The sequence below is a fragment of the Balaenoptera borealis genome (genome assembly GCF_965194805.1).
Source record: "Balaenoptera borealis genome assembly, chromosome: 7".
Classification (NCBI taxonomy): domain Eukaryota; kingdom Metazoa; phylum Chordata; class Mammalia; order Artiodactyla; family Balaenopteridae; genus Balaenoptera; species Balaenoptera borealis.
Window position 1 is genome coordinate 20,029,321 of NC_138864.1, and position 21,706 is coordinate 20,051,026.

At 40.7% G+C, this 21,706-nt stretch overlaps 1 protein-coding gene across 5 annotated transcripts in view; it reads right to left on the reverse strand.

Moving 5' to 3' along the window:
• Positions 1 to 1,468: 1,468 nt before the first annotated feature.
• The window catches only part of BCAP29 (B cell receptor associated protein 29), a 56,386-nt gene continuing 36,148 nt past the window's right edge, over positions 1,469 to 21,706 (reverse strand). For 3 of the 5 annotated variants that reach the window (XM_082399900.1, XM_082399898.1, XM_082399899.1), the window contains exon 8: positions 1,469 to 18,623. In XM_082399900.1, coding sequence (XP_082256026.1) covers positions 18,588 to 18,623 — 36 coding nt within the window. In that variant the 3' untranslated portion in view covers positions 1,469 to 18,587. The remainder of the gene's footprint in view (positions 18,624 to 21,706) is intronic. The other 2 variants (XR_014246866.1, XR_014246867.1) reach the window with 2 other exon arrangements.

Sequence of the window (21,706 nt, forward strand, 5' to 3'; positions counted from 1 at the left end):
TTAATCCTAGAATCTACTGTCAAATTCTTCATTTAAAAATGAATCTTAAATATCAACAGAGAGAAAGCCTATCAAGGGTCAGACAGGTTGATGAGGAGAGAAAAAAGAGGGAAGGATGAAGCTGAGGGAGGCTGAAGAGAAAGAATCAAAGGACTGGGACAGGGAGAGAGACCAGGAGGGAGACTCATGGCATTTTTTTCCACTGGATGTGCCATATTGCCCAGGGCAGTCCGATTTGAAAACTCAACTGCTTTTGAGCATAAGTATTACCTTGCAGTGGATATTCTTATTCCCATTATACGGATGAGGAGATACACACATAGGTTAAGTAATTTGCCCAGGGTCACACAGTCTGGCTGAGCCGGAATCTGAACCCAAGCAGTTTGACTCCTAAGCCCACTCTCATAACTTCTGTGAGAGTACCTGGGGCTTTAGAAACATCAGCTCACCCGACCATAGCATAGAATTTCTACTTGTGTCTTAGTGCCGCAGCCCAGGCTTCATGTTCCCTCTGCTAAGTTTCAGCTTCTAATTCTCCTCTTTTGATATAATATTTAGTAGTATGATATACACAGACAATGGGATACCATGGGATACTAACAAAGTGGATCAATGTATATGAACATGGAAAGAAACCCATAGTGTATTATAGATGAAAAAAGACAAGGTGCAAAAAAATGTGTAGAGTATGCTCATATTGGCATAAGTGAAGGGGATATACATTTGCATATGATCTTAATCAGAGTCCTAGGTAGAGAGATAACACATTGAGATAGAGTTAATGAAGGCACTGTTTACAAAAGTGCGGCAGGCTCAAGGAAAACCAATAAGGCTTGGTGAAGCCCCTTGGGGCTGGCTGAAGGGAGGTGTCAAAGGTCCCGAGAAAAGAGCAGTCATCAGTCCTAGCCTAAGGGGGTGGGGGGAGGGAGCTGGTACCAGGACCCAGAGTGTGGTTGGAGAGGGCTGCCAGACAGGAACTGGGCCTTCAGTACAGGAATGGGGCCTGCTAGTTCCAAGCCCAAGGAGGAAGGAACTGGGGGAATAAGTACCTCTACTTCTCCCCTCCCATCTGATGTCCTGCTGGTAAGTATTTTCATACCCTCCCTTCCTCCATTGCCCAAGTTTTACTGGAAGAAGCCAGAGGGCTGAGAAGCCTGTTGGCATTACCGTAAGGTTAGTATTCAGGGCACAGAGCAGAGTAGAGAAAGCTGCAGAGTGGACAGGGAGGGGACAATGGAGACTCTCTACATAGAGGCATAGAGTATTTCTGGATAAATTCACAAGACACTAGGTTCTGACGGAAGAAAGGAATTTTTTTTTTTTTTGGTCTTATCGCTTGGCTTGCAGGATCTTAGTTCCCAGACCAGGGATCGAGTCTGGGCCCTGGCAGTGCTGAGTCCTAAACACTGGACCACCAGAGAATTCCCTCAAGGGACTTTTTAAAAAATATACTTTATTTTTAGAGCACTTTTATTTTATTTTTTTTGGCCGCATCACGAGGCATGCAGAACTTCCCCACCAGGCATCAAACCTGTGCCCCCTGCAGTGGAAGCACAGAGTGTTAATCACTGGACCACCAGAGAAGTCCCACAGCAGTTTTAGATTTACAGAAAATTTGAGAAGATAATATGAAGACCTCCATATTAACATCTTAAATTTGTATGATATATTTGCCACAATTAAAAAGCCAATATTGGGACTTCCTGGTGGTCCAGTGGTTAAGACTCCATGCTTCCAATGCAGGGGGCACAGGTTTGATCCTTGGTCGGGGAACTAAGATCCTACATGCCCTGCAGCGTGGCCAAAAAGTAAAACTTGAAAAAAAAAAAAAAAGAAGCCAGTATTGATACATTATTATTAACTGAAGTCAATAGTTTGTTCAGATTTCCTTAGTTTTTACCTAATACCTTTTTTCTGTTCCAGGATACTACATTACATTTAGTCATCATGTTTCCTTAAGCTCCTCTTGAAATAAAGCAGGACACTGTGGGGCCCTCCCAGGTACAAAAATCCCCTTTGTGTCCTCCATTTCTTCTTTGTAGAAAAAGACTTTGGTCTCCTAGGCCTTCCCTGAGTTCCAAAGAGCAGACTCAAGCAGTTACTACTTAGGGAAGGGAGGGAATACAGAAAGAAAGAAAAAGTAGGCAAGAAACAATAGTTCAAGGATAAAACAGAGTCCTAGATCCTCCTCAAGGAATATGCACAACAATTTAATGTACATCTTTGAGCTGTCATGCAGAAACTAAGACCACCCTCCAACTCCACCCACCCCCCCCAGGTGAAGAATGGTGACTACATGGGGACCCCAGACTGGTTTGAACCATAAAGTTGATGACTAAAATTCCTGAAACACCTTCGTGTTACCTCACCACCAACCAATCAGAAGAAAGTCATGCACCCTGCATCTCTCTAGCCAAATGTTGATTTAAAAAAAACCCTTCCCACAGGGAATTCGGGTCTTTTGAGCACAAACCACCTGTTCTCCTTGCTTGGAACCCTGCAAATAAATGCTATACTTTCCTTCACTACAACCTGGTGGCAGGAGATTGGCTTTGTTGCACAGCAAGTGAACCCAAGTTCCCTTTGGTAATACTTTTGGTTGTGACGGTTTCCCAGACTTCCCTTGTTTTTGGTGACCTTGACAGTTTTGAGGAGTACTAGCCAAGTATGTTGTAGGATGCCCCTCTATTGGAATTTGTCTGTTTTTTCTCATACTTTGACTGTTGATATGATTTTTTTTTTTAAAGGAGAGTTTTCCCTTTCCTTTGTTTTTTTTAAAATTTATTTATTTATTTATTTATTTATTTTTGGCTGTGTTAGGTCTTCGTTTCTGTGCAAGGGCTTTCTCTAGTTGTGGCGAGCGGGGGCCACTCTTCATCGCGGTGCGCGGACCTCTCACTATCGTGGCCTCTCTTGTTGCGGACCACAGGCTCCAGATGCGCAGGCTCAGTAGTTGTGGCTCACGGGCCTAGTTGCTCCGCGGCATGTGGGATCTTTCCAGACCAGGGCTCGAACCTGTGTCCCCTGCATTAGCAGGCAGATTCTCAACCACTGCGCCACCAGGGAAGCCCGGTGATATGTTTTTTTGGGGAGGAAAACCACAGAGGCAAAGAGTCATTTTCATCACATATCAAGGATACATAGTATCAACATGACTTATTGTTGATATTGACTTTGAGCACTTAGCTGAGGTAGTGTTTGTTAGGTTTCTTCACTATAAAGTGACTCTCCCTCATCCCCATCCCCCTTTCTATGCTGTACTCTTTGAAGAAATTCACTGCATGAAGCCCACACTTAAGGAGTAGGAAGTTAAACTCCACCTCCTTGAGGACACAGTATCTACATAAATTGCTTGGAATTCTTCTGCAAGGGAGATTTGTCTTCTCCCTTCCCCATTTATTCATTTATTCAATCATTTCTTTAGGTCACTATGGAATCATGAGTATTTATTTTATACTTTGCATTATAACCCAACACTACTTTATTTTGTTGATCACATTGTTCTAGCTTGGACATTGGGAGCTCTTTCAATTGGCTCCTGTGCCCCTTTGAAATGCCCCATCAATGTAGGGTGGTTTTGTTTTTTGTTTTTGGAGCATTCCCTTATTTTCTGGCACTACAAGATGTTCCAGTATATTTTCTGTGTCAGTCCTGAAATCAGCCATTTCTCCAAGGAACCCTGGTTCCTTTTATTGGGAAATGGTGTTAGAAACCAAGATACAGGCCAATAGGTGTGCTCTTTGCTACTGGAATGCCATTGCTTATAGGCCCTCTCAGCTGACAGAACAAAGAAATATATGTGTGTATATTATGAAATAACATTATATATTATATATTATGAAATATATTATGTATATAAATTTATATATAATATTTTTATATGAAACCATCTGTATCTCTATTAAGCTAATGTAAGTTCATACTAATGAAGAGATTTACTTTTATTGTACAGTATTTTGTACGATTTGAGTTTATTTTCTTTTTCACTAGGTCCATATTTTAAGTTTTTCAATCATTTAAAAAGACATAATATGGTAATTTCCTGGTGGTCCAGTAGTTAGGACTCCACTCTTCCATTGCAGGGGTCATGGGTTCAATCCCTGGTCGGGGAACTAAGATCCCACAAGCCATGCAGTGTGGCCAAATAATAATAATAATAATAATAATAATATGTTTGAAGTTCCCTAGTGATAAGATAAATTGTGTATATGTCTGTCTTAATAGTTGTGGATTACTAGATGCAAAAAAAAAAAAGTTCTATTGGAAGGGTCTGTATAATCAAAATTTTGTGAATCAAGCTTTTAAAAATATATTAGAACTAGGTGATTAAAATAACTTATGTGAGTTTTTCTTTTGTAAAGAATGATCCCCTTTTTATCCATATGTTGCATGAGGACCTCCACACAGTCAAAATGGAATTAATTATCTTCTTTCAACCTCATTCTTGAACCTGTTCCTTTTTCAGCATCTTCCATCTTGGTGAATGGCATCTCATCCATCCAGTTGCCCAAAGAAGAAACTTAGGAGCCATTCTGGATTCCTCCTTCTTTGTTACTTTTGATGTCATTCTACTGTCAAGTCTACCTTTAAAAAAAAAAAATTTATTTATTTATTATTTTTGGCTGTGTCAGGTCTTAGTTGCAGTACGTGGGATCTTTCGTTGTGGCGCACGGGCTTCTCTCTAGTTGTGAGGTGAGAGCTCCAAAGCGTGAGGGCTCATTAGTTGCCCCACGACATGTGGGATCTTAGCTTCCCAACCAGGGATTGAACCAGCGTTCCCTGCATTGCAAGACCGATTCTTAACAACTGGACCACCAGGGAAGTCCCCATCAAGTCTACTTTTTGAATGACTCTCCAGCTCCTCTGCTTCTCTCTATCTCCACTGCTACTGCCTGGGCTTAGGCCAGGATTACCCCCAAGGCAATAGCCTCCTATCAGGTCTCCCTGCTTCTCTTCTTGCTCTTCTCAAAAGTCATTCTCCAAACCAGCCAAAAACAGTTTTAGAAATGCAAATCCAGTCAGGTCCATCCTTAGCTAAAATCTTCTAAAATGACTCTCCATTGCCATTAGCCCTCTCCTTTTATACACCCAGGGTACTGAGCTCTCTTTTATCTCTGGGCTTAGAGGCCTGCTTCTTCCTCTGCTTGGAATTCCTTCCCCCTTTGGCCATTCCTAGCTTCTGCCTTGGTTTAGCTGTCCCTTTCATGGATCCTTCCCTAAGAGCCAAAAGCAAGGTTAGATGTTCTTCCTACATAGGTCCTTAGCAGTCTTACCACACTGAAGGGTACTTATCTGAATTCACTATTAGACTCTAAACTCCCTGAAGGTAAGGACTTTATCCAGAATGTAGTGGAGTCAGACTGTCTGAGTTTCATCCCTGGCTCTGTCATTTTCTACCTTTGTGACGTTGGACAGTTATTTAGATTCCCCTTGATTGAACCTCATAGTTTAAAAAATAAGGTTATGTGAGAATATAACCTAATTCATAATGTTAGTGTGAGAATTAAATGCAGTGCTTGGCACATAGTGAGCACGTGATAAACGTCAGGTCTTATAATTGAGTTTTGGAGCCTTGGGGAGCAGTTTCAGTTAGATCTTGGTATATTTTGAGCTTCATTTCGAAAAAAGGTACATGAGTGTATGTATATGTTATTTGATGTTGCCAGGAATAGCTAATTTTATCTGTCAAAAATTTCTTCCTAGCACACTCTTCTGAGTCACGGATTTTGGCTTTTAAGTAAGCTAAAGGTTGTTAATTGGGAGAACAGCCAGAAAAACTTACCCACGGCTTTTGAATCACACGTTGAGCAAACTTGGCATCACAAGCGTCAAGCTGCCTTCTGTTTCTGATCACTTTTCTTTCTAATTTAGTTTCTCCCACCAAAAGGGATTATAATTGATTTTCACTGCAGAGTCCATGGAAGATGTCACAAGATGTAAAGGCAATTATTTTCGAGTAGATGAAACCCATATTTGCTGAACGTCGCTGTTGGCTTCATCCCAAATGTTAAGCAGTGGCAATACTTCCTAGATTGAGAGGACGTGCCACGGGTCTGGAGGAACTGCACACATCTTGGCTGAGAGAAAGCTTTCTTCTCCCCTACACCTCTGAAATTCTTTAAAAAAAAAAAAAAAAAAAGTGGCAGCATCTTATTTATGAAAATCTCTCCAAGAGCATACAGGTCAGTGGTCTGGGCCACGAAGGCTTTGAATCCAAGTCCTGTCTCAAGATAGACTTCCCTCAGAGAACTGCACTTTTTTTGCTATACTCTGAATTTTCTTTTCTTCCCTCTTTTCATTTCCCAGCATTTATCCCTTCCCTCCCTTTATTCTAACCTTAAGAGAACAACCTCCCTCCTCTTGAGTTTCCATATTCTACTCTTCCGATCATGCTTTTTTTTTAATTTTTAAATTTATTCCACTCATGCTTCTTATCATTTTCTAAGCCTAGGCATTTGTCTCTGCTTTGAAATTCCTATAAAAAGAAAGGAATCTGGAAGTGAGTTTTCGTCAACACTAAAGCCAATATCTTGTAAAATAATGAACATTTACAAAAAGAGTAAAACTGCAAGCAGAGAAAAGAACAATGCTGTTCAACCCTTCTCTCTATCTGAAATCGACACATCAAGCTTTTGCTCATCAACTTGCTCTAGGAAGTCTCCCAGCCTCTCCCTTGGATTGAACACTCCTTCTTGGAGATCTTACTGTATTTTTATTTCTACCACACATTTGACATCATCTGTAGTTGTGCCAGTTCCTTCTGTGTCTGTGTTAACTCCCAGTAGAAATAAGTTTCTTGAGGGCTGAACCTTATCTCTATGACTCTGGGAAGTTTCCTAACCTGTCTCACAAGCATGAGGAAGTAATAATCTTTCATCACATTGTTGTGATGGTTAAATACAAGAGAACTTTCTGGACCATGATAGTTCATTCCTTTCTCTTTCCTCTGTGGTTTTATGGTCCCCTCCATGGTGCTCATGCTGGAGGGGACACACAGCACTGATTCAGAGTATGGGGTCTGGGTTTGAGACCCAGCTCTGCCATTCCCTGAGAAATTCAGTAGATACACTTAACCTCTCCAAGACTCATTTTCCTTGTCTGCATATTGGGGATAATAAAACTATTTACTTCATAGTATTCCTGCAATAATTAAATGAAGAGTGGGTAAAGTAATGAGAACTCAGCATACAGTGAGTACTCACCCAGTGTTGGCTGTTATTATTAACATAATGCTCAGTGTAGATTTGGTGCCTAAAACAAATACTTAAAATAAATTGGGAAAAAATTCATAGCACTGTCCTTTTAATAAGCAGATCAGCAGAGGTAACACTGGTCACGGTTTTCTACCCAATGGCTGTCTTCTTTTCTATTTAGTTTGCCAATTTATTTTACACCTGGACCTTGTAAACCATTTGCTGGATCAGTTCAAACTGCCTTCATGTAATAAAAATCAAAAATTGTTTGGAAGACAAAAGCCAGAAGGAATTAGTAAGTGGAATTATAATCAAATAGGAAAGGTGTTTAACAGAGGGTGAATGAGAGATTCCCACCGGTATACATCTTCTTTAAAATCTTAATTAGAGTTCTGGAAAAGGCAAAGTCATATGCTAATGTAATGTTAACCTAATTACACTAGGAACAAATGGAGATGCTAATACGGGCTGAGGACCAATATAAAGAAATCTAAATAAGGCTTTCTTTCTTCCAAAGAGCTCATAATGTATTATTCTTTCTTTAAATTAATTTTTATTGGAGTACATTTGATTTACAGTGTTGTATAGTTTCTGCTGTGCAGCAAAGTGAAACAGTTATATACATATATCCACTCTTTTTTAGATTCTATTCCCATATAGGTCATTACAGAGTATTGAGTAGAATTCCTTGTGCTATACAGTACGTCCATATTAGTTATGTATTTTATATATAGTAGTGGGCGTATGTCAATCCCAAAGGGCTCATAATGTATTATAAACCTCTCATTCATCTGAACAGTACTTCCAGAAAAGTGAAATAGATTCTTAACCTAGCAATATTGTTTTCTTTAAAATTTTTAAAAATTTTAATTTTATCAATGTTATGGTTTCAGGAATCGACTACTTCTACAAGGGTGAATAAGAACAGCAGCCCCTTCCCCCAGCTTCCCCTTCCCAGAGACAACCACTTTTAAATCCTTCAGCTGATTCTTTGATAGGCATTTCCATATCTCTAAATAATATTCATGCATTTTGGGTTTTCTGTTTTTTGTTTTCAGTTTTCTCACTCTGTGAGGTGAGAGTTTAACTCTCTTTCCTGTGTCCCCACCGCTACCAAACCATACACACTCCCCCTTTCTCCATCTCCCAATCCAGGGGCCAAATTTTGGTTAGATCAAGAGTGAGGATTCCCATTATTATAATCCTGTTTTCTATTCAGAATGGAGCTGTCTGGTAAGCAGCTATTACTTTTTTATTTCCTGGACTTTTTTTTTTTTTTTTTCATGTTCCTTTGAGTTTTGATTGTCTTGGGGTTTTTTTGGTTTCTTTCTCTTGTGTTATTTGCTTAGTTTCCCATGACCACTGAAACTTATCTCTATGTAACCTCAAAGCTTCCTCCAGCATAATCGAAATCTCTTTTCCATATGTTCCTTATGTCTAGTTTATTCACGTGAGGAATGTGATTAGCTACGTCTTCTTGTAAAAGCCTCTCCCAGAGTGGTCTGAGCCACTTCGTGGCTAAGAATCTCCCTTTACCATCCTCCTGTTGGGCCCCCTCTGTCTCTGCCCATGCGGATCTCCATTTTCCTGGCTCCTGGCTTCCTCCTTCTCGGTTTACTCATCCTTTAGGTGGAACACATCCTCTACCCGCAGCTCCCTGAGGAGGGGTGTGTGGCAGGTAAAAGTTTTGAGAACTTGCGAGCCTGAAAATGTCTTTATTCTTCCTTCATACTTGATTTATAACTTGATTGAGTACACAATTCCGGGTTGGAAGTAATTTCCTCTCAGACTTTTGAAAGCCTTGCTCCATCGTCTTCCACCTTTCAGATTTCCTTTTGAGAAATCTGAACTCATTCAGATTCCCTTCGCCTTTGTGTTGTGCTTTCTCACTGGAAACCTGGATAATCTTCTCTTTGAACCCAGGTAATTTATGTGGGTTTATTTTCAGCCACTGTGCTGGGGATTTGATGGGCCCTCCTTCTAGTTTTTCCTAAGGGCTCATTTTTTTCTGAAAAAAAATTTTTTTATAGCTTCCAGTTCTGATTTCATGGGTGTATTGAAATAAGAATCCATGGTTTCTCTGAAGACATTGAGTTGTTGTTATTTTTCACTGTACTTTTCCTCCTCCAGCACACTTTGTTTTCACTACATTTTTTTTTCAGTTTGTTTTTTGGTCTCTATTTCTTCAGATTAGAACTTTTTCTCAGGTCTCCTCAGGCTTGACTGCCTGCTTGTATTTAAAAGGAGGGGACCTTAAGAGCTGCCTGGAAGCTCTGGGTGAGAGGGTGAGGTGTCCTGTAGGGAGAGCTGGCCTGGCTGGGAACTCCTGATGTCAACACCCATGGCCGTGTCATAAGGTCTTTTCTCTTGGGTCTGAGAGAACCCTGCCTAGAAAAAGACTTGTTTGGTCTTCTGCCTGGAAATGAGGGACTGGCTGCCGTCATGGTGGGTTGAGGAGGAAGTTCTGCAATTAGTATGATACGTCATTTACTTAACTAACCTGTTTTCTGTTTCGGAACAAGACCTGCTTTACCCTCTTCAGAGAGATGAACTGTCTCTGCCAGGGTGAGGGAGGGCGGTCGCCGAGCACTGCAGGAAGACAGGGGCATCTAGGGATCTGCTTTTCAAACAGCATTTCAACCAAGCCACCTCATTTCAGCACTCCTTTGCCGGAAGTAGCTGGTGCCATCACTTCCGGAGCCTCAGTTATTTGGTCCTTTAAATGGACTTTGTTCTTGACTTGCCCTCCCTGGAGGAAGTAGAATTCATTCTTCCTCAGTTCCACCAAGTCAGTACCAAGTCAGTACTTCTAGAACTTTGGTGCTGTTTCTTCTCATACTCACTTTATCCTTATAGGTTTATGCCTTTAAAAACTCCCTTTAGTTTTAGTGCAATTTAGGAGAGAGTAAAAAGTTGTGTTCAGTCAGCTATCTTTTTGCAATTCTGTTTTCTTTGGGTGAAAATCCTACATCTGATATCTTTAAGTGTTGGCAGAGTTTTGCAGCTGCCTTCATTTGGAAAAACCACAGGCAGCAGGCTTTGGGCATGCTCAGCTTGGAATACCCGCTCCCTTAAAGTTCTGAAATGTACAGTCGTGCTTTGGATTCCCTCACAGATGGACTAATTAAAAATAAAAATTCTCCAGGGACTATATTCAGTATTTTGTAATAACCTCTAAGGGAAAAGAATCTGGAAAAAAATAGGTATGTATGTATAATTGAATCACTTTGCTGTACGGCACCTCAAAGTAACACAAAATTGTAAATCACATATACTTCAATTTAAATAAATTAAAATTCCCTCTATTACCACCCCCCCAAATTCTCCAAATGGAGAACCAATAAAATGTTATAGGAATCCGATTGCAAAAAGCATTTTCAAAAGTACTTGGCATTCAAGTAGCTTCTTCACTGTGGTAGACAGAACAATGGTCTCCCCAAAGGTGACCATATTCTAATCCCCAGAAACTGTTAAGTGTTTTCTTTCTGTTTTTTAAAATATTTATTTATTTATTTTGGCTGTACCGGGTCCTAGCTGTGAACTCTTAGTTGTTACCACTGGACCATCAGGGAAGTTCCTGTTAAGTGTGTTAAATTATGTGGCAAAGAGGAATTAAGGTAGCAGGTGGAATTAAAATATCAAAAGCAATGGTAGCAAATCAATCGTCTTTAAGATAAAGAGATTACCCTGGCTTCTCTGGGTGGACACAATGTAATCACAAGGGTCCTTAATGTGAAAGAGGGAAGCAGAAGACCAATGTCAGAGTGTGATGAGAAAGACTCCACTGACCATTGCTGGCTCTGAGGATACAATGCAGCCAGAGGAATAAAGAGCTGGAAAAGGTGGGGAAACAGACCCTCCTCTAGGGCCTCTGGAAGAAACAAGCCCTGCCAACACTTGGATTTTAGCCCCATCACACTCATTTCAGACTTCTAACCTCCAGAATTGTAAGAGAACACATTTGTGTTGTTGTGAGCCACATTTGTGGTAATGTGTTACAGCAGCAATAGGAAACTAATATACTTACTATGAAATAAAAACGTGATTGTGATGCATGTTCCGTTAAATTTTGAAAAAGTTTTCAGCATGTTGATTACATTAACTTTGCCCTCCCATTTCTTCCCTAGAGGCAGATTTATATGGAGTTAAGGAGTCCCTTAGAAGAAAGGGATCTGGGTCTCCAAGTCTTTAGCAATTTGTTGTCATTTCTGTTCTTATTCTGAAGAAATTCTCATGTTCAAACCTAATTTTGCTTTGGTAATTTTATATTGTTTTTCTTACAGAGATCTCTACAAATTTTATCTAGGAACCCCCCTCCCCTGCAAACTGTAGATCTGCCCCTGCCCTTGCCTCTTTTCTTATTTTTCAGAGTTAGAAATATCACACACATACACAGCCACACATACACAAGTGTGTATATATTTTTAATCATTGGGAAAGGAAAAATAAGAGTTGCAATAAAGGTTCAAGTGGCTAATAAAACACCCCAGACACAGGCCCTTCCACAACATCAAATCTGCCAATGGGATTCGAAGAGAAATATGTTACTGGCCTGGAAAAGGGACTAATTAATATCTTTAAAAAGTTGGTCAAAATGGTAGTTGATTCTGTCGTAGTCTTAAAACAACAGGACATACCCTAAAGACGAGGAATGGGAAGAATCATCTGAAGAGAATCTGATGCATTAGAATTGAATTCAATCCAAATAAAAACATATATTGCATTCCTATGCAAATTAGATGCTGGGCTTTGCCTGGGGCTGGAGGAGAGGTGTCAGGGGAATGACAGCCCAGAGTTGTCAGAAAAAGTCATCCAAAACTGCCTCATTGTACATTTTCATTATGTAGGACTAGGGGTCCATTTTTTTTTTTAGGGGTCCATTTTTAAAACATATTTATAAATTCTCCTTTCAGATTATCTTTTTTCCTCTTCCTTTCTCTCTTTCTCTTTCTTGAAGGCAATTTACCATTGGGTACCAGTTTTTGTATAACGTTCAGAGTCGCTTTCTGCCAGACAAAGTGTTTTACCTCATTTAATCCTCTCAGCAAGTCCCTGAGGTAGAGTCTTACTGTCACTTTAAAAATGAAGAAACTAGGACTCAAAGTGGGATTTGATTCCAGGTGGTCTGTGCATATAATCAGGATGCTCTACTGCTTGTAGAGCATTTTCTGCCAATAAAGGTTCTCATTAAATGTCCAACAGGGGCTAAATCACATATTGTGTGTCACAGGACAGTGGCTCTCATCCCCTTTTTCTGTCCTCACACACTGGATGGTTATGGCACAGTCCTGCTGCCTGGGTAGGTAATTCTCAACGGTGTAGTTAGTGGTGAATGGGGCATATGGGTACGTCTATATGTAGCTTGAAAAAACCCTGACCCCTCGGGTGATGGGTGATGTTTACATGACCTGTTGGAGGTCCTGTTCTAGAAAAATCTTTATTGATGTGGGGGAATAAAAGCAGGTCACAGAATAGCATGTATGGATGATCTCACTTTTGTAAATATTCCTATGTGTATAAGTATTTGTATGTGTGTAAGAGCATTAACCAAACTGCTAACTGTATTCTTTTTCTGTGATTTTTGTCTTTTCTACGTTAGTTGTGTGTCAATTTTGTTTCAAGAGGAAAAAACCAAACTTAAAAAAAACTTTTCAGCAAGTAAACCCCCGTGGAGGGTTATTTCAGGAAGCCCTTGGCTGAGATGTGGAGGGAAGTCATTTGGGCTCCAGGAAATTGGCAGCCCTTGGAAGAATGAGAATGAAATTCTTTACCACGGTGTTGCTTCAGGGAGAACAAAGATCTCTGAAGGAGCGATAATACATTCTGGAGAAACTTGGCTGACCAGGAAGGCATCTGGCTTAGGGGGCAAAGCCAAAACTTCAAATACGTCCTTTGCCCAAATTTAGGAAAAGGGGTGATCACCAAGAACAAAACCCTGTAGGAACTTAAGTCTTTCCTAATTTTGTCACAATTAGACCTCAAGCTCTTATGTTCTGTGTGTGTATAAAGGTGTAACCGAATGCGCCTGTGTTTGTGTGCTTTGTTCTCCTTGTGGCGAAAGTCACAGTAAAGACAAAGAAGGAGAGACCAGAGATCTACTTTCCTTGTAAATTCCTCCCGTGTGAAATGCACAGACATTGTGGGGGGCACACTGCACGCTGTCGATGGACTAATAATGGTTAAGTTAAATATAATAAGCTGGACTGCAGAGAAAGTAGAGGATGTAATTTAAAATCATGATCCTAATGAAAATGGCAGGGAAGATGAAACCCTTTGAGTAGGAAAGAGAAAGGAAAAAAGGTTGATGGTTTTGTGTTAGAAGGCCAAACGTGTTTTTGGTTCTTTATCCATGTCTAGGCTGTTAAGAGAGACAATGCATTAAACATATCTGTTGTCATTTATTTACTGAACTATTTGGTGAGAAGCGATTCAGGAGAGGTGAGTGCTCTGTGGTGGCAGGGACACAGCATCCTTCTGTCTTGTTGCTTTAGCTTGCACAGCCTCAATCTCAGGATCTCAGATGGCAGTGCCTGTGTTTCAGGCAGCGGAAGAAGGAAAAAAAAGAAACTGCCACCACGTGACATTCCTTCCTGTTTCCACCTACAAGGAGACTGGAAAATACTGTTCTTATGCTTGGTAGCTGTGTGTAAAAACATCAGGGTATCTCTCACCACAGGTGCATGAAAGATTGGTATTGGGGCACACCGAGTACCCTCGCCATAAGCATCACTGCAGGGTATCTCAACCTCGGCAATATTGACATTTGGGGTCAGAGAACTCCTTCTTGCGGGGGGCCACCCTGTGCATTGTGGAGTGAGTTTAGCAGCATCCCTGGCCTCTACCCACCCGCAGCAGTCCCTTAGTTACGACAACCCAAAACACCTCTAGACATGGCTAAGTGTCCCTTGGGAACATCTTCCCCACTGCCTGTTGAGAAATACTGTTCTACTGGGTGTAGGAACTGTGTTAGTCTCCGGGCAGGAGACAAAACCAAACCATAAATAAGATCATTTCAGACAATGGTAAGTATGAAAATAAAATATGATAAAAATAAAATAGGGTAAACAAAATAGGGTTGGGAGGAGGTACTGTGTATGTAAAAACCCTGAGAGGGGAAAGAACGTGGCTTGTTCTAAGAGGACTCTGAATGCAGCTGTGGTCGGCAGGGCAAGTAGACGGAGGTGAGGCTGGAGAGGAGGTAGAGGCCTGATGAGGTCTCGGGAGTCTCATCTGAGGTGCAGTGGGAAACAATTGCTAGACTTTAAGCAGGGAATGCTGTGGTTTCTGAGAGTGTGGACCTAGGGGCGGAGACGGGCAGGGAGTGGTGACAGCAGTCCAGGTGAGAAGGGTTTGGCAGTGGCAGTGGGGCTGGAGAGAAATAAAATTGAAGGAGGAAGAGAACTAAGAGGGGAGACGGTTAAGGCTATCTTTGGGGAAGCCCAGCTGGTGTCAAAGAGTGTCTGTTTTCTACCCGCTGTGAAACTCACTCCAGCCCATTACAGATTTGTCCTGCATGTTCCTGCGTTAGTTTCCTGTGGCTGCCGTAACAAATTACCACGTACTTGGTGGCTTGGAACAAGCTTACTGTCTCACAGTTCCGAAGGCCAGAAGTCCAAAATCAGTTTGGCTGGGGGGTGCAGGGTCCGGCTCCTGTGAGAGGCTCGAGAACCCGTCCCTCGCCGCTTCCAGCTCTGGTGGCTGCAGCGCTCTGCTTTCTGCATCTGTGGTCACAGCGCCTTCCCCTCTTCCGGGTGGTATTCTCTCCCATTGCCTCTTTCTTTTAAGGAGACCTGTGATGGTATTTAGGGCCCACTCAGATCATTCAGGATAATCTCCCCATCACAAGAGCCTTAACTTCATCACGTGGTTTGCCATATAAGGTAATATTCACTTTTTTGCCAGAGGAGAATATTCACAGATTCCAGGCATCAGGACATGGACATCTTCTGGGTGGCTGTTTTTAGTTTTGTAGTGTTGGAAATCACTTTTGGCTATACAAGGAAAGACGAAGTCATATGTTTAGAGATCAAGGTGGAAAGCAATACTGTGAAATAAATGCCACTTGGTAAACTGATTAGAGAAAGAAATGCTAAAAAAAGAAAATGGTATTTTCATTAGTGGTGTTTCAAGAATTCTAGGAAAGGAAGGCTGAAGAATAAAAAAAATTCAAAAGGGCTTCATGGCCTTCAAATAACTCATTCTAGATATTAGTCAAGGCATAAAAGGACTGCTGTATTTACGCATTGCATCGTGGGCCCTCAAACGTAAGGTGTGTCACGTGTCAGTTGGGCCTGGCATGGCCGTTCAGCTGTGGTGGGATGTAGATGGGAGGGACGGTGAGAAGGCAACGGACAATGGGATGGGAAGGCAGAACCAGACCAAGCCTGAGAGGTGGAGCAGGTGCATCCACGTGGCTGTGGCTCTGAGGTCCAAGGAGGCTGTGAGGTCTCAGCAGGCAAACAGAACAGCACCGGGACCACAGCATGGGTCTTTAGAGATCCAGGCAGGTTGGTGGCATCAGGACAGCACCATAGAAAGCAGTTAAATTCCAGGTTCTAGACTGGGGTTCCAGGTAATCTACTTACCAGTACTGGGGTCCAAAACAGAGCCCGGCAAGCAATGAGGATGACTAACGCCAAATTCTAGATGCTCAGCTAGAACTTCTTAAGTGCAACTTCCTGGAGTCTGGAACTTCAAGGTACATTTACAAGTAGGGACAGAGTCTGACAAAACTCTTAAGCAATTGATAGCAAAGGGCAAGAATAACACTTCTGTGTTTGAACCTATAATACAGCCTAAGATATAAAGAAGTCATCACTGGGACTTCCCTGCTGGCGCAGTGGTTGAGAATCCACCTGCCAATGCAGGGGACATTGGTTCGAGCCCTGGTCTGGGAAGATCCCACATGCCGCGGAGCAACTAAGCCCGTGAGCTGCAACTACTGAGCCTGCGCTCTAGAGCACGCGAGCCACAACTACTGAGCCCATGAGCCACAACTACTGAGCCCGCCTGCCACAACTACTGAAGCCTGCCTGCCACAACTACTGAAGCCCGCACACCTAGAGGCCGTGCTCTGCAACAGGAGAATCCACCGCAATGAGAAGCTCACGCACTGCAACAAAGAGTAGCCCCCCGCTTGCTGCAACTAGAGAAAGCCCGCGCACAGCAACAAAGACCCAATGCAGCCAAAAATAAATACATTAAAAAAAAAAAAGAAGTCATTACTGACAGGGGGAACATAACTTAATATGCAGTCTAACTAAATCCATGGAATACGTGTCTATTTATAATAATAGGATTTGCTAAACACCCTCACCGGCAAGGAGAGTCGTAAGAACTAAGAAGCAGAGCTCGAGAGGCCTTCAGTGTAGTATAAAATACACAACACGGGAGCCAGACTCTATAGTCCAAACCTTGGCTAGTACATGGCAATATTTTGTTTAGCAAATTATAGCTAATTTGTGTATAAAAACTAGAGTAATATCTGGGGAACCAGGACACCTAAATTCTAGACTCAAATCCTAGCCCTGGATCTAACTATCCATGTTAACTTGGGAAAACTGCATACACTTTTGAGGCCTCAGTTTGCAAACCTGGACAACTGAAAGGGTTGAGGACTAAGAATACTTAAATGTATACTTTAAAGTGTTTTCTGGGAATCTTTCAAATCCTTATGCTCTTCAAAGAGCACCTGGACTTTCCCCGTGCTGTACAGTCTGCACAACTTTGCGAATCACTGTGTTATCTTAGTTTATGTAGTAACCCTGACCTAAATATTATGATTCCCATTTCGAAGGTGAGGAAATGTAAATCTAGCAAGTTTGAATAATTTGTACAAAATCCCATGGCTAAATTAGTGCTGAAGCTAGGATTATGACTTGGTTCTGCCAATTCTAAAGCTGTGTATTTTCTACTTTCTGTATGTTACTCTGTCATTAGACTTCATTTCTGTTCACCAGGCCAGGATCACAAACAGTATCTATATCCTTAACCAGGTAGATCGCACTTCGATATTTCTAAGTTGCTACTTGTTCAGTTCTCTCCTCTGTCAGCACTCCCTTGCCTTGTTATTTACGGTGCTGTCAGCCCATATGGTCTAACTCCCATTTCTTACTCTGCTAAATGTCTCCTACATGTCTGTTTTCTAGCAGTAACTCCTTTTATCTGAAATAAAATTCTCACGTACTTGCTCACTTCACCCACTTTACAGTGAAAAAAATTAAATATGCATGAAGTTGGTGCTAAAATGATAATAAATAACAAAGGATAAAACAAATACCAGAAAAGTAAAAACTCCAGTAGTTATTTTCCATTTTCTTTTATATTTAGGTCTTTATGAGACACGGAAGATGGTTTTTCAAGTCTAAACACTGGAACAACCTAAATCGCATTAATATACAATCATCCTCTCCTAAAGGAAACTAAATGAATATTTGAATGGAAAAACAGTATTTAATATTTAGCTTTCAGAATACAGAAACATCTTGGCAAAATTGTGACACCACTGTGTGTATATTTGAGGTAATATTTGTATAATTAGCAACTCTCGCAGCAATGCGAAACACTGCTTTTTGGATACATTATACATTTCCAAGTCAAGAATTCCACGCTGTTATAAAATAATTTCAGTTCAGTGCTGTGGCAGTTATGCAAATACATGTAAACTCCATTCCCAGATGAACTTTAAAAAAGCAGAATCTTTACTAATTATGTGTTATTAACACAAATGTCAACAAAAATAATCCCCAACAGGTGCAGAAGCACAGTAACAAAAATACAATTATCAATATAGTTGTCTTATGACAGTCAGCTGCAGTACCATCAGGCTTAAAAAAATAAAACTTAAAGTCATTGTTTTTATTTTTTGCTCTTTCTGACTCTTCCCTATAAATATAGTAGCTACTTCTAATCATTTATCCTTAGTTAATCTCTCTACGAACAAACTTGCTGATATTGAATACTATTTTCAAATACACCATCGTCTGATTAAGTAGATTAGTATTATTATTGGAAATTCATCAAAGCTTTTAAGGCTATTTAATGGTTTCATGCAGCTTAAAAATCTAAGTTTGGAAGTAAGTGGCTAATGAATTTCTCCTTTTATTGGTGAACAGCCACCATACACCAGTGTTACTATCAGTATCTAGATAAGGTGTTTAACATGCTTATATTTCACTTGAGAGCTAGAATACAGACTTTACAATATATCTGAAACATCATCAAATATTGTGATAATGCCATTATGATAATAGCCTATGTGTGTGGCATTAAAAAAAATATTGGCTGGTCATAGACAGTATGTTTTTCTGAACTGAATTTTAAGTTTTCTAGAGGCTAACATGATAACAAATTTATCCTCCTGACATGGTGTATCACAGTCTTCTTTCATAAAGTTCACAGGCCTTTCTTATTGCCTTTCCCTGCACGATCCTGCAAAAAAAAAAAGTGACAGGTAGTTATAGCAAGAGTGAGAAACACATTCATAAATATGACAAGGACTTTTAAAAAACATCCTCTTTTCTGTGTATAGTTATTAATTACAAGAATAATCAAATTAAAACATAGATTGAGAAAGTCTCAAATTTTAAAAAACTACAAAATGAGTAGTTTTACTTCAAAAAGTGCTTAGAGGGATAAAAAATAACACTCTTGATAAGTTCACCTTTTCCCCTGCTTTAATCTATTTTGCTTTCATTTCACAGGTTATACAAGGAAAACAAAATTTCTAAAATTTCTCTCTTGCAAACTTAATGAAGATTTTTGACAAAGAAAGAATGAAGAGAACCAAAAAACCCACATGGGGTGGCCTTGTTTTTTTTATTCTTCAGATGTTTGCCAATAGAACTGGCTTCTCAAATTATACTCTTTGCTGATCTCAAGACGACTATAATACATGATTTAAAACTGGAGGAAAATGGGATAGAAGTTAACCATAGAGATCATTTGCACGAAGAAGGCAGACATCTACACTGAGAAAAACTATCACAAACAATGGAGTTCCGGGGTTATTGTTGCACCCGGGAAGCTATCAAGCTCTCCTTGGGGCTGAGCATTTCTGCTTTCAGAGCAACTTCAGTAACATCAACTTTAAGCAATCGAGTCAGAAGACAGCATTAGAGGAGGTATATGAGTAACAAGGTACCGCTTTTATGTGTTTACATTTATCTTACCACTTTAGATAAAAAGCACAGCTTTAATGGATCTGCTATTCTGGATAAGTCCCTTAAAGTGAAGGGTGATTTTCCAAAATGAAATTTAAAAAATGGCTAGTGCTGATGGGTTTGTGCTGCTAATGATCCTGAGTACATTCTGGGTTTTCTTTTCTAGAAGAGACCCAGGGCAAACAAGGAAAGGCAAAGACTACATATTTCGAAGGGACTATTTTCTAATATTTATTTAGTGCCTATAACAGGAAGGGGATCAGATGGGGAAATCCAAACAAATTTAAAAGATGTAAAGTGGGATTTGTTTACAGTAAAGAAACAAGCTTTCCTCTCTTCTACCTGTTTCCTTAATGTTTTAACAGTCCTTTATTTTATGATTATTTTATTTAATCAAGTATATAAAATTGAAAAGTTTCCCAATGAACTTTATGATGTAATTCAATTATTGAGGTTGGTTTGACAATTGAAGTAAAATTCATGAAGGACAATTTGGTACAGCTTTTTCCTGTAGATGGTCTACAGCAATCTTTTGCTTCTCAGCTGGGTTCATAAGGTGAATATCAAAGTGTAAGAGTCACTTTTAAGAAAATGGTTCTCATTTAATGACACCTATATCTCAGAATCTTATTCAGGTTCTCCTACTGGACAATGGAGGGTTAAGTAGGTGGATGGGAAAAAAAAGTGTTCAATCGAGAAATAACTCGTAGCACCGTACAGTTGTAGAGAGTTTTTCTTGCTTAAATATATTTAAAGTGCTTTCTTGCCCAGGATCTGATTTAATGCTCATGAAATATTATAATCCTCATCTAAGTACTGAAGAAGTCAAGCTGCATGAATGTCAAATGAGTCACCCGAGGTTTATAGAACTGGTCAACCATGGAGCTGAGAGTTTTTCTCATCAAACAGATACTTATCACAGGGAATTGGTTTTATAGGTGGTGAGAGAGGAGACACACCGCACAGGGTGGTAAGACACCTCAGGTATTAGCAATGGCAGAAAACCATTCTTTGGGCTGGAGGGCATTGGAGGAGACAGTGTTAACGGATCCCAGGAACGAGGTCCCACCAGGTGGAAGACGCCCAGTGGGAACTGGGACCATGGAAAGAGATGAGGCTGCTGTGGCAGATGCCACCCGAAGTGGAGAGAACAGGAGACTTTCTTGGCTTTCCCCCTCCTCCTGCCTTCAGTCTTCTACCAGTGCCTCCCTTTGGCTGAATCTGCCCAGAATCCAGAGAGCAGACCCCAGAACCCACAGTCCAATGACCAGCACAGGTGAAGGAGCATAGTGGTTAATGATGGAAGTTCTGAAGAAAGATTTCCTGACTTTAAATCCAACTTTGAATGCTATCACTTTTCAGTTCAGTGACTTTGGGTACATTATTTAACACCTCTGGGTCTCGTTTCCCTCATTCACAAAATAGGGTATTAAAATATGTATTTCATCAATAATTTGATGGGCTATGAAGGCGAGAACGCAGATAACATATATGAAGCCATCAGCTAAGTGCTTGGTCCAGAGCACACCCTCAGTAAATGTCATCCATAAGTATTTCAAAAACCTGGATACAAGGCTTAAATGCACCAGGGCCCAACTCTCAGCCTGGCACCTGGCATATCTGGGATGAGGACATTTTTTCAAAGACACAGGTATAAAAACTACTTTCTTGGGAAGGGATTACTCATAAAAACTTCTGAACACCTTTTATCAGGAATGCATAAAATGCAAACTGAAGCTTTTTTTGGGGAAAGAAAAAGGGTTGAGGGTATCTTACTATCACATACATTCTTGAGGGATTAACAGAATCATTGGCTGTTACCACAATGGGACATTCTCTGCTTCTTTCTCCATCCAGGGATCTAAACGTTTCTGATACCTGGGGCAGAGACCACCGGTGTAGATGCTCATCCTTGTTGACTACACCCTCATCTCACAAATGGGAGGGAAAAATAGTTCTATTTCTAGGCGAGAGGCTTCTAAAATGTTTCTCCACTTTCCATTGTGGATCTTTAAGGATGCGATGGAATAATTCTCATCATGCCATGGTGAAGTCAGCAATTTCGGGACCTCTGTTGTAGAGATGGAGAAAGGGTGGTCCTGCTGAAAATCTAACTACCTACTCCAGAGCATGAGAACTGAGCTCTTGGTGTCCTGGGTCTGGAGCACACAGGATATCTATCCTTCTCTGGTCGCCCTACTGTCAAAGTAGGTCAGTTAAATCAGACATGCAACTCAGCTGGGAATACCAGATTACAAATGTGCATCAGATTATCTCTTGACTGGCTCTAATCAAGGCCAAAGTGGCTGGATGAGAATAAGTCATTCTTTCAGTAAAATTTCTACAGAGGAA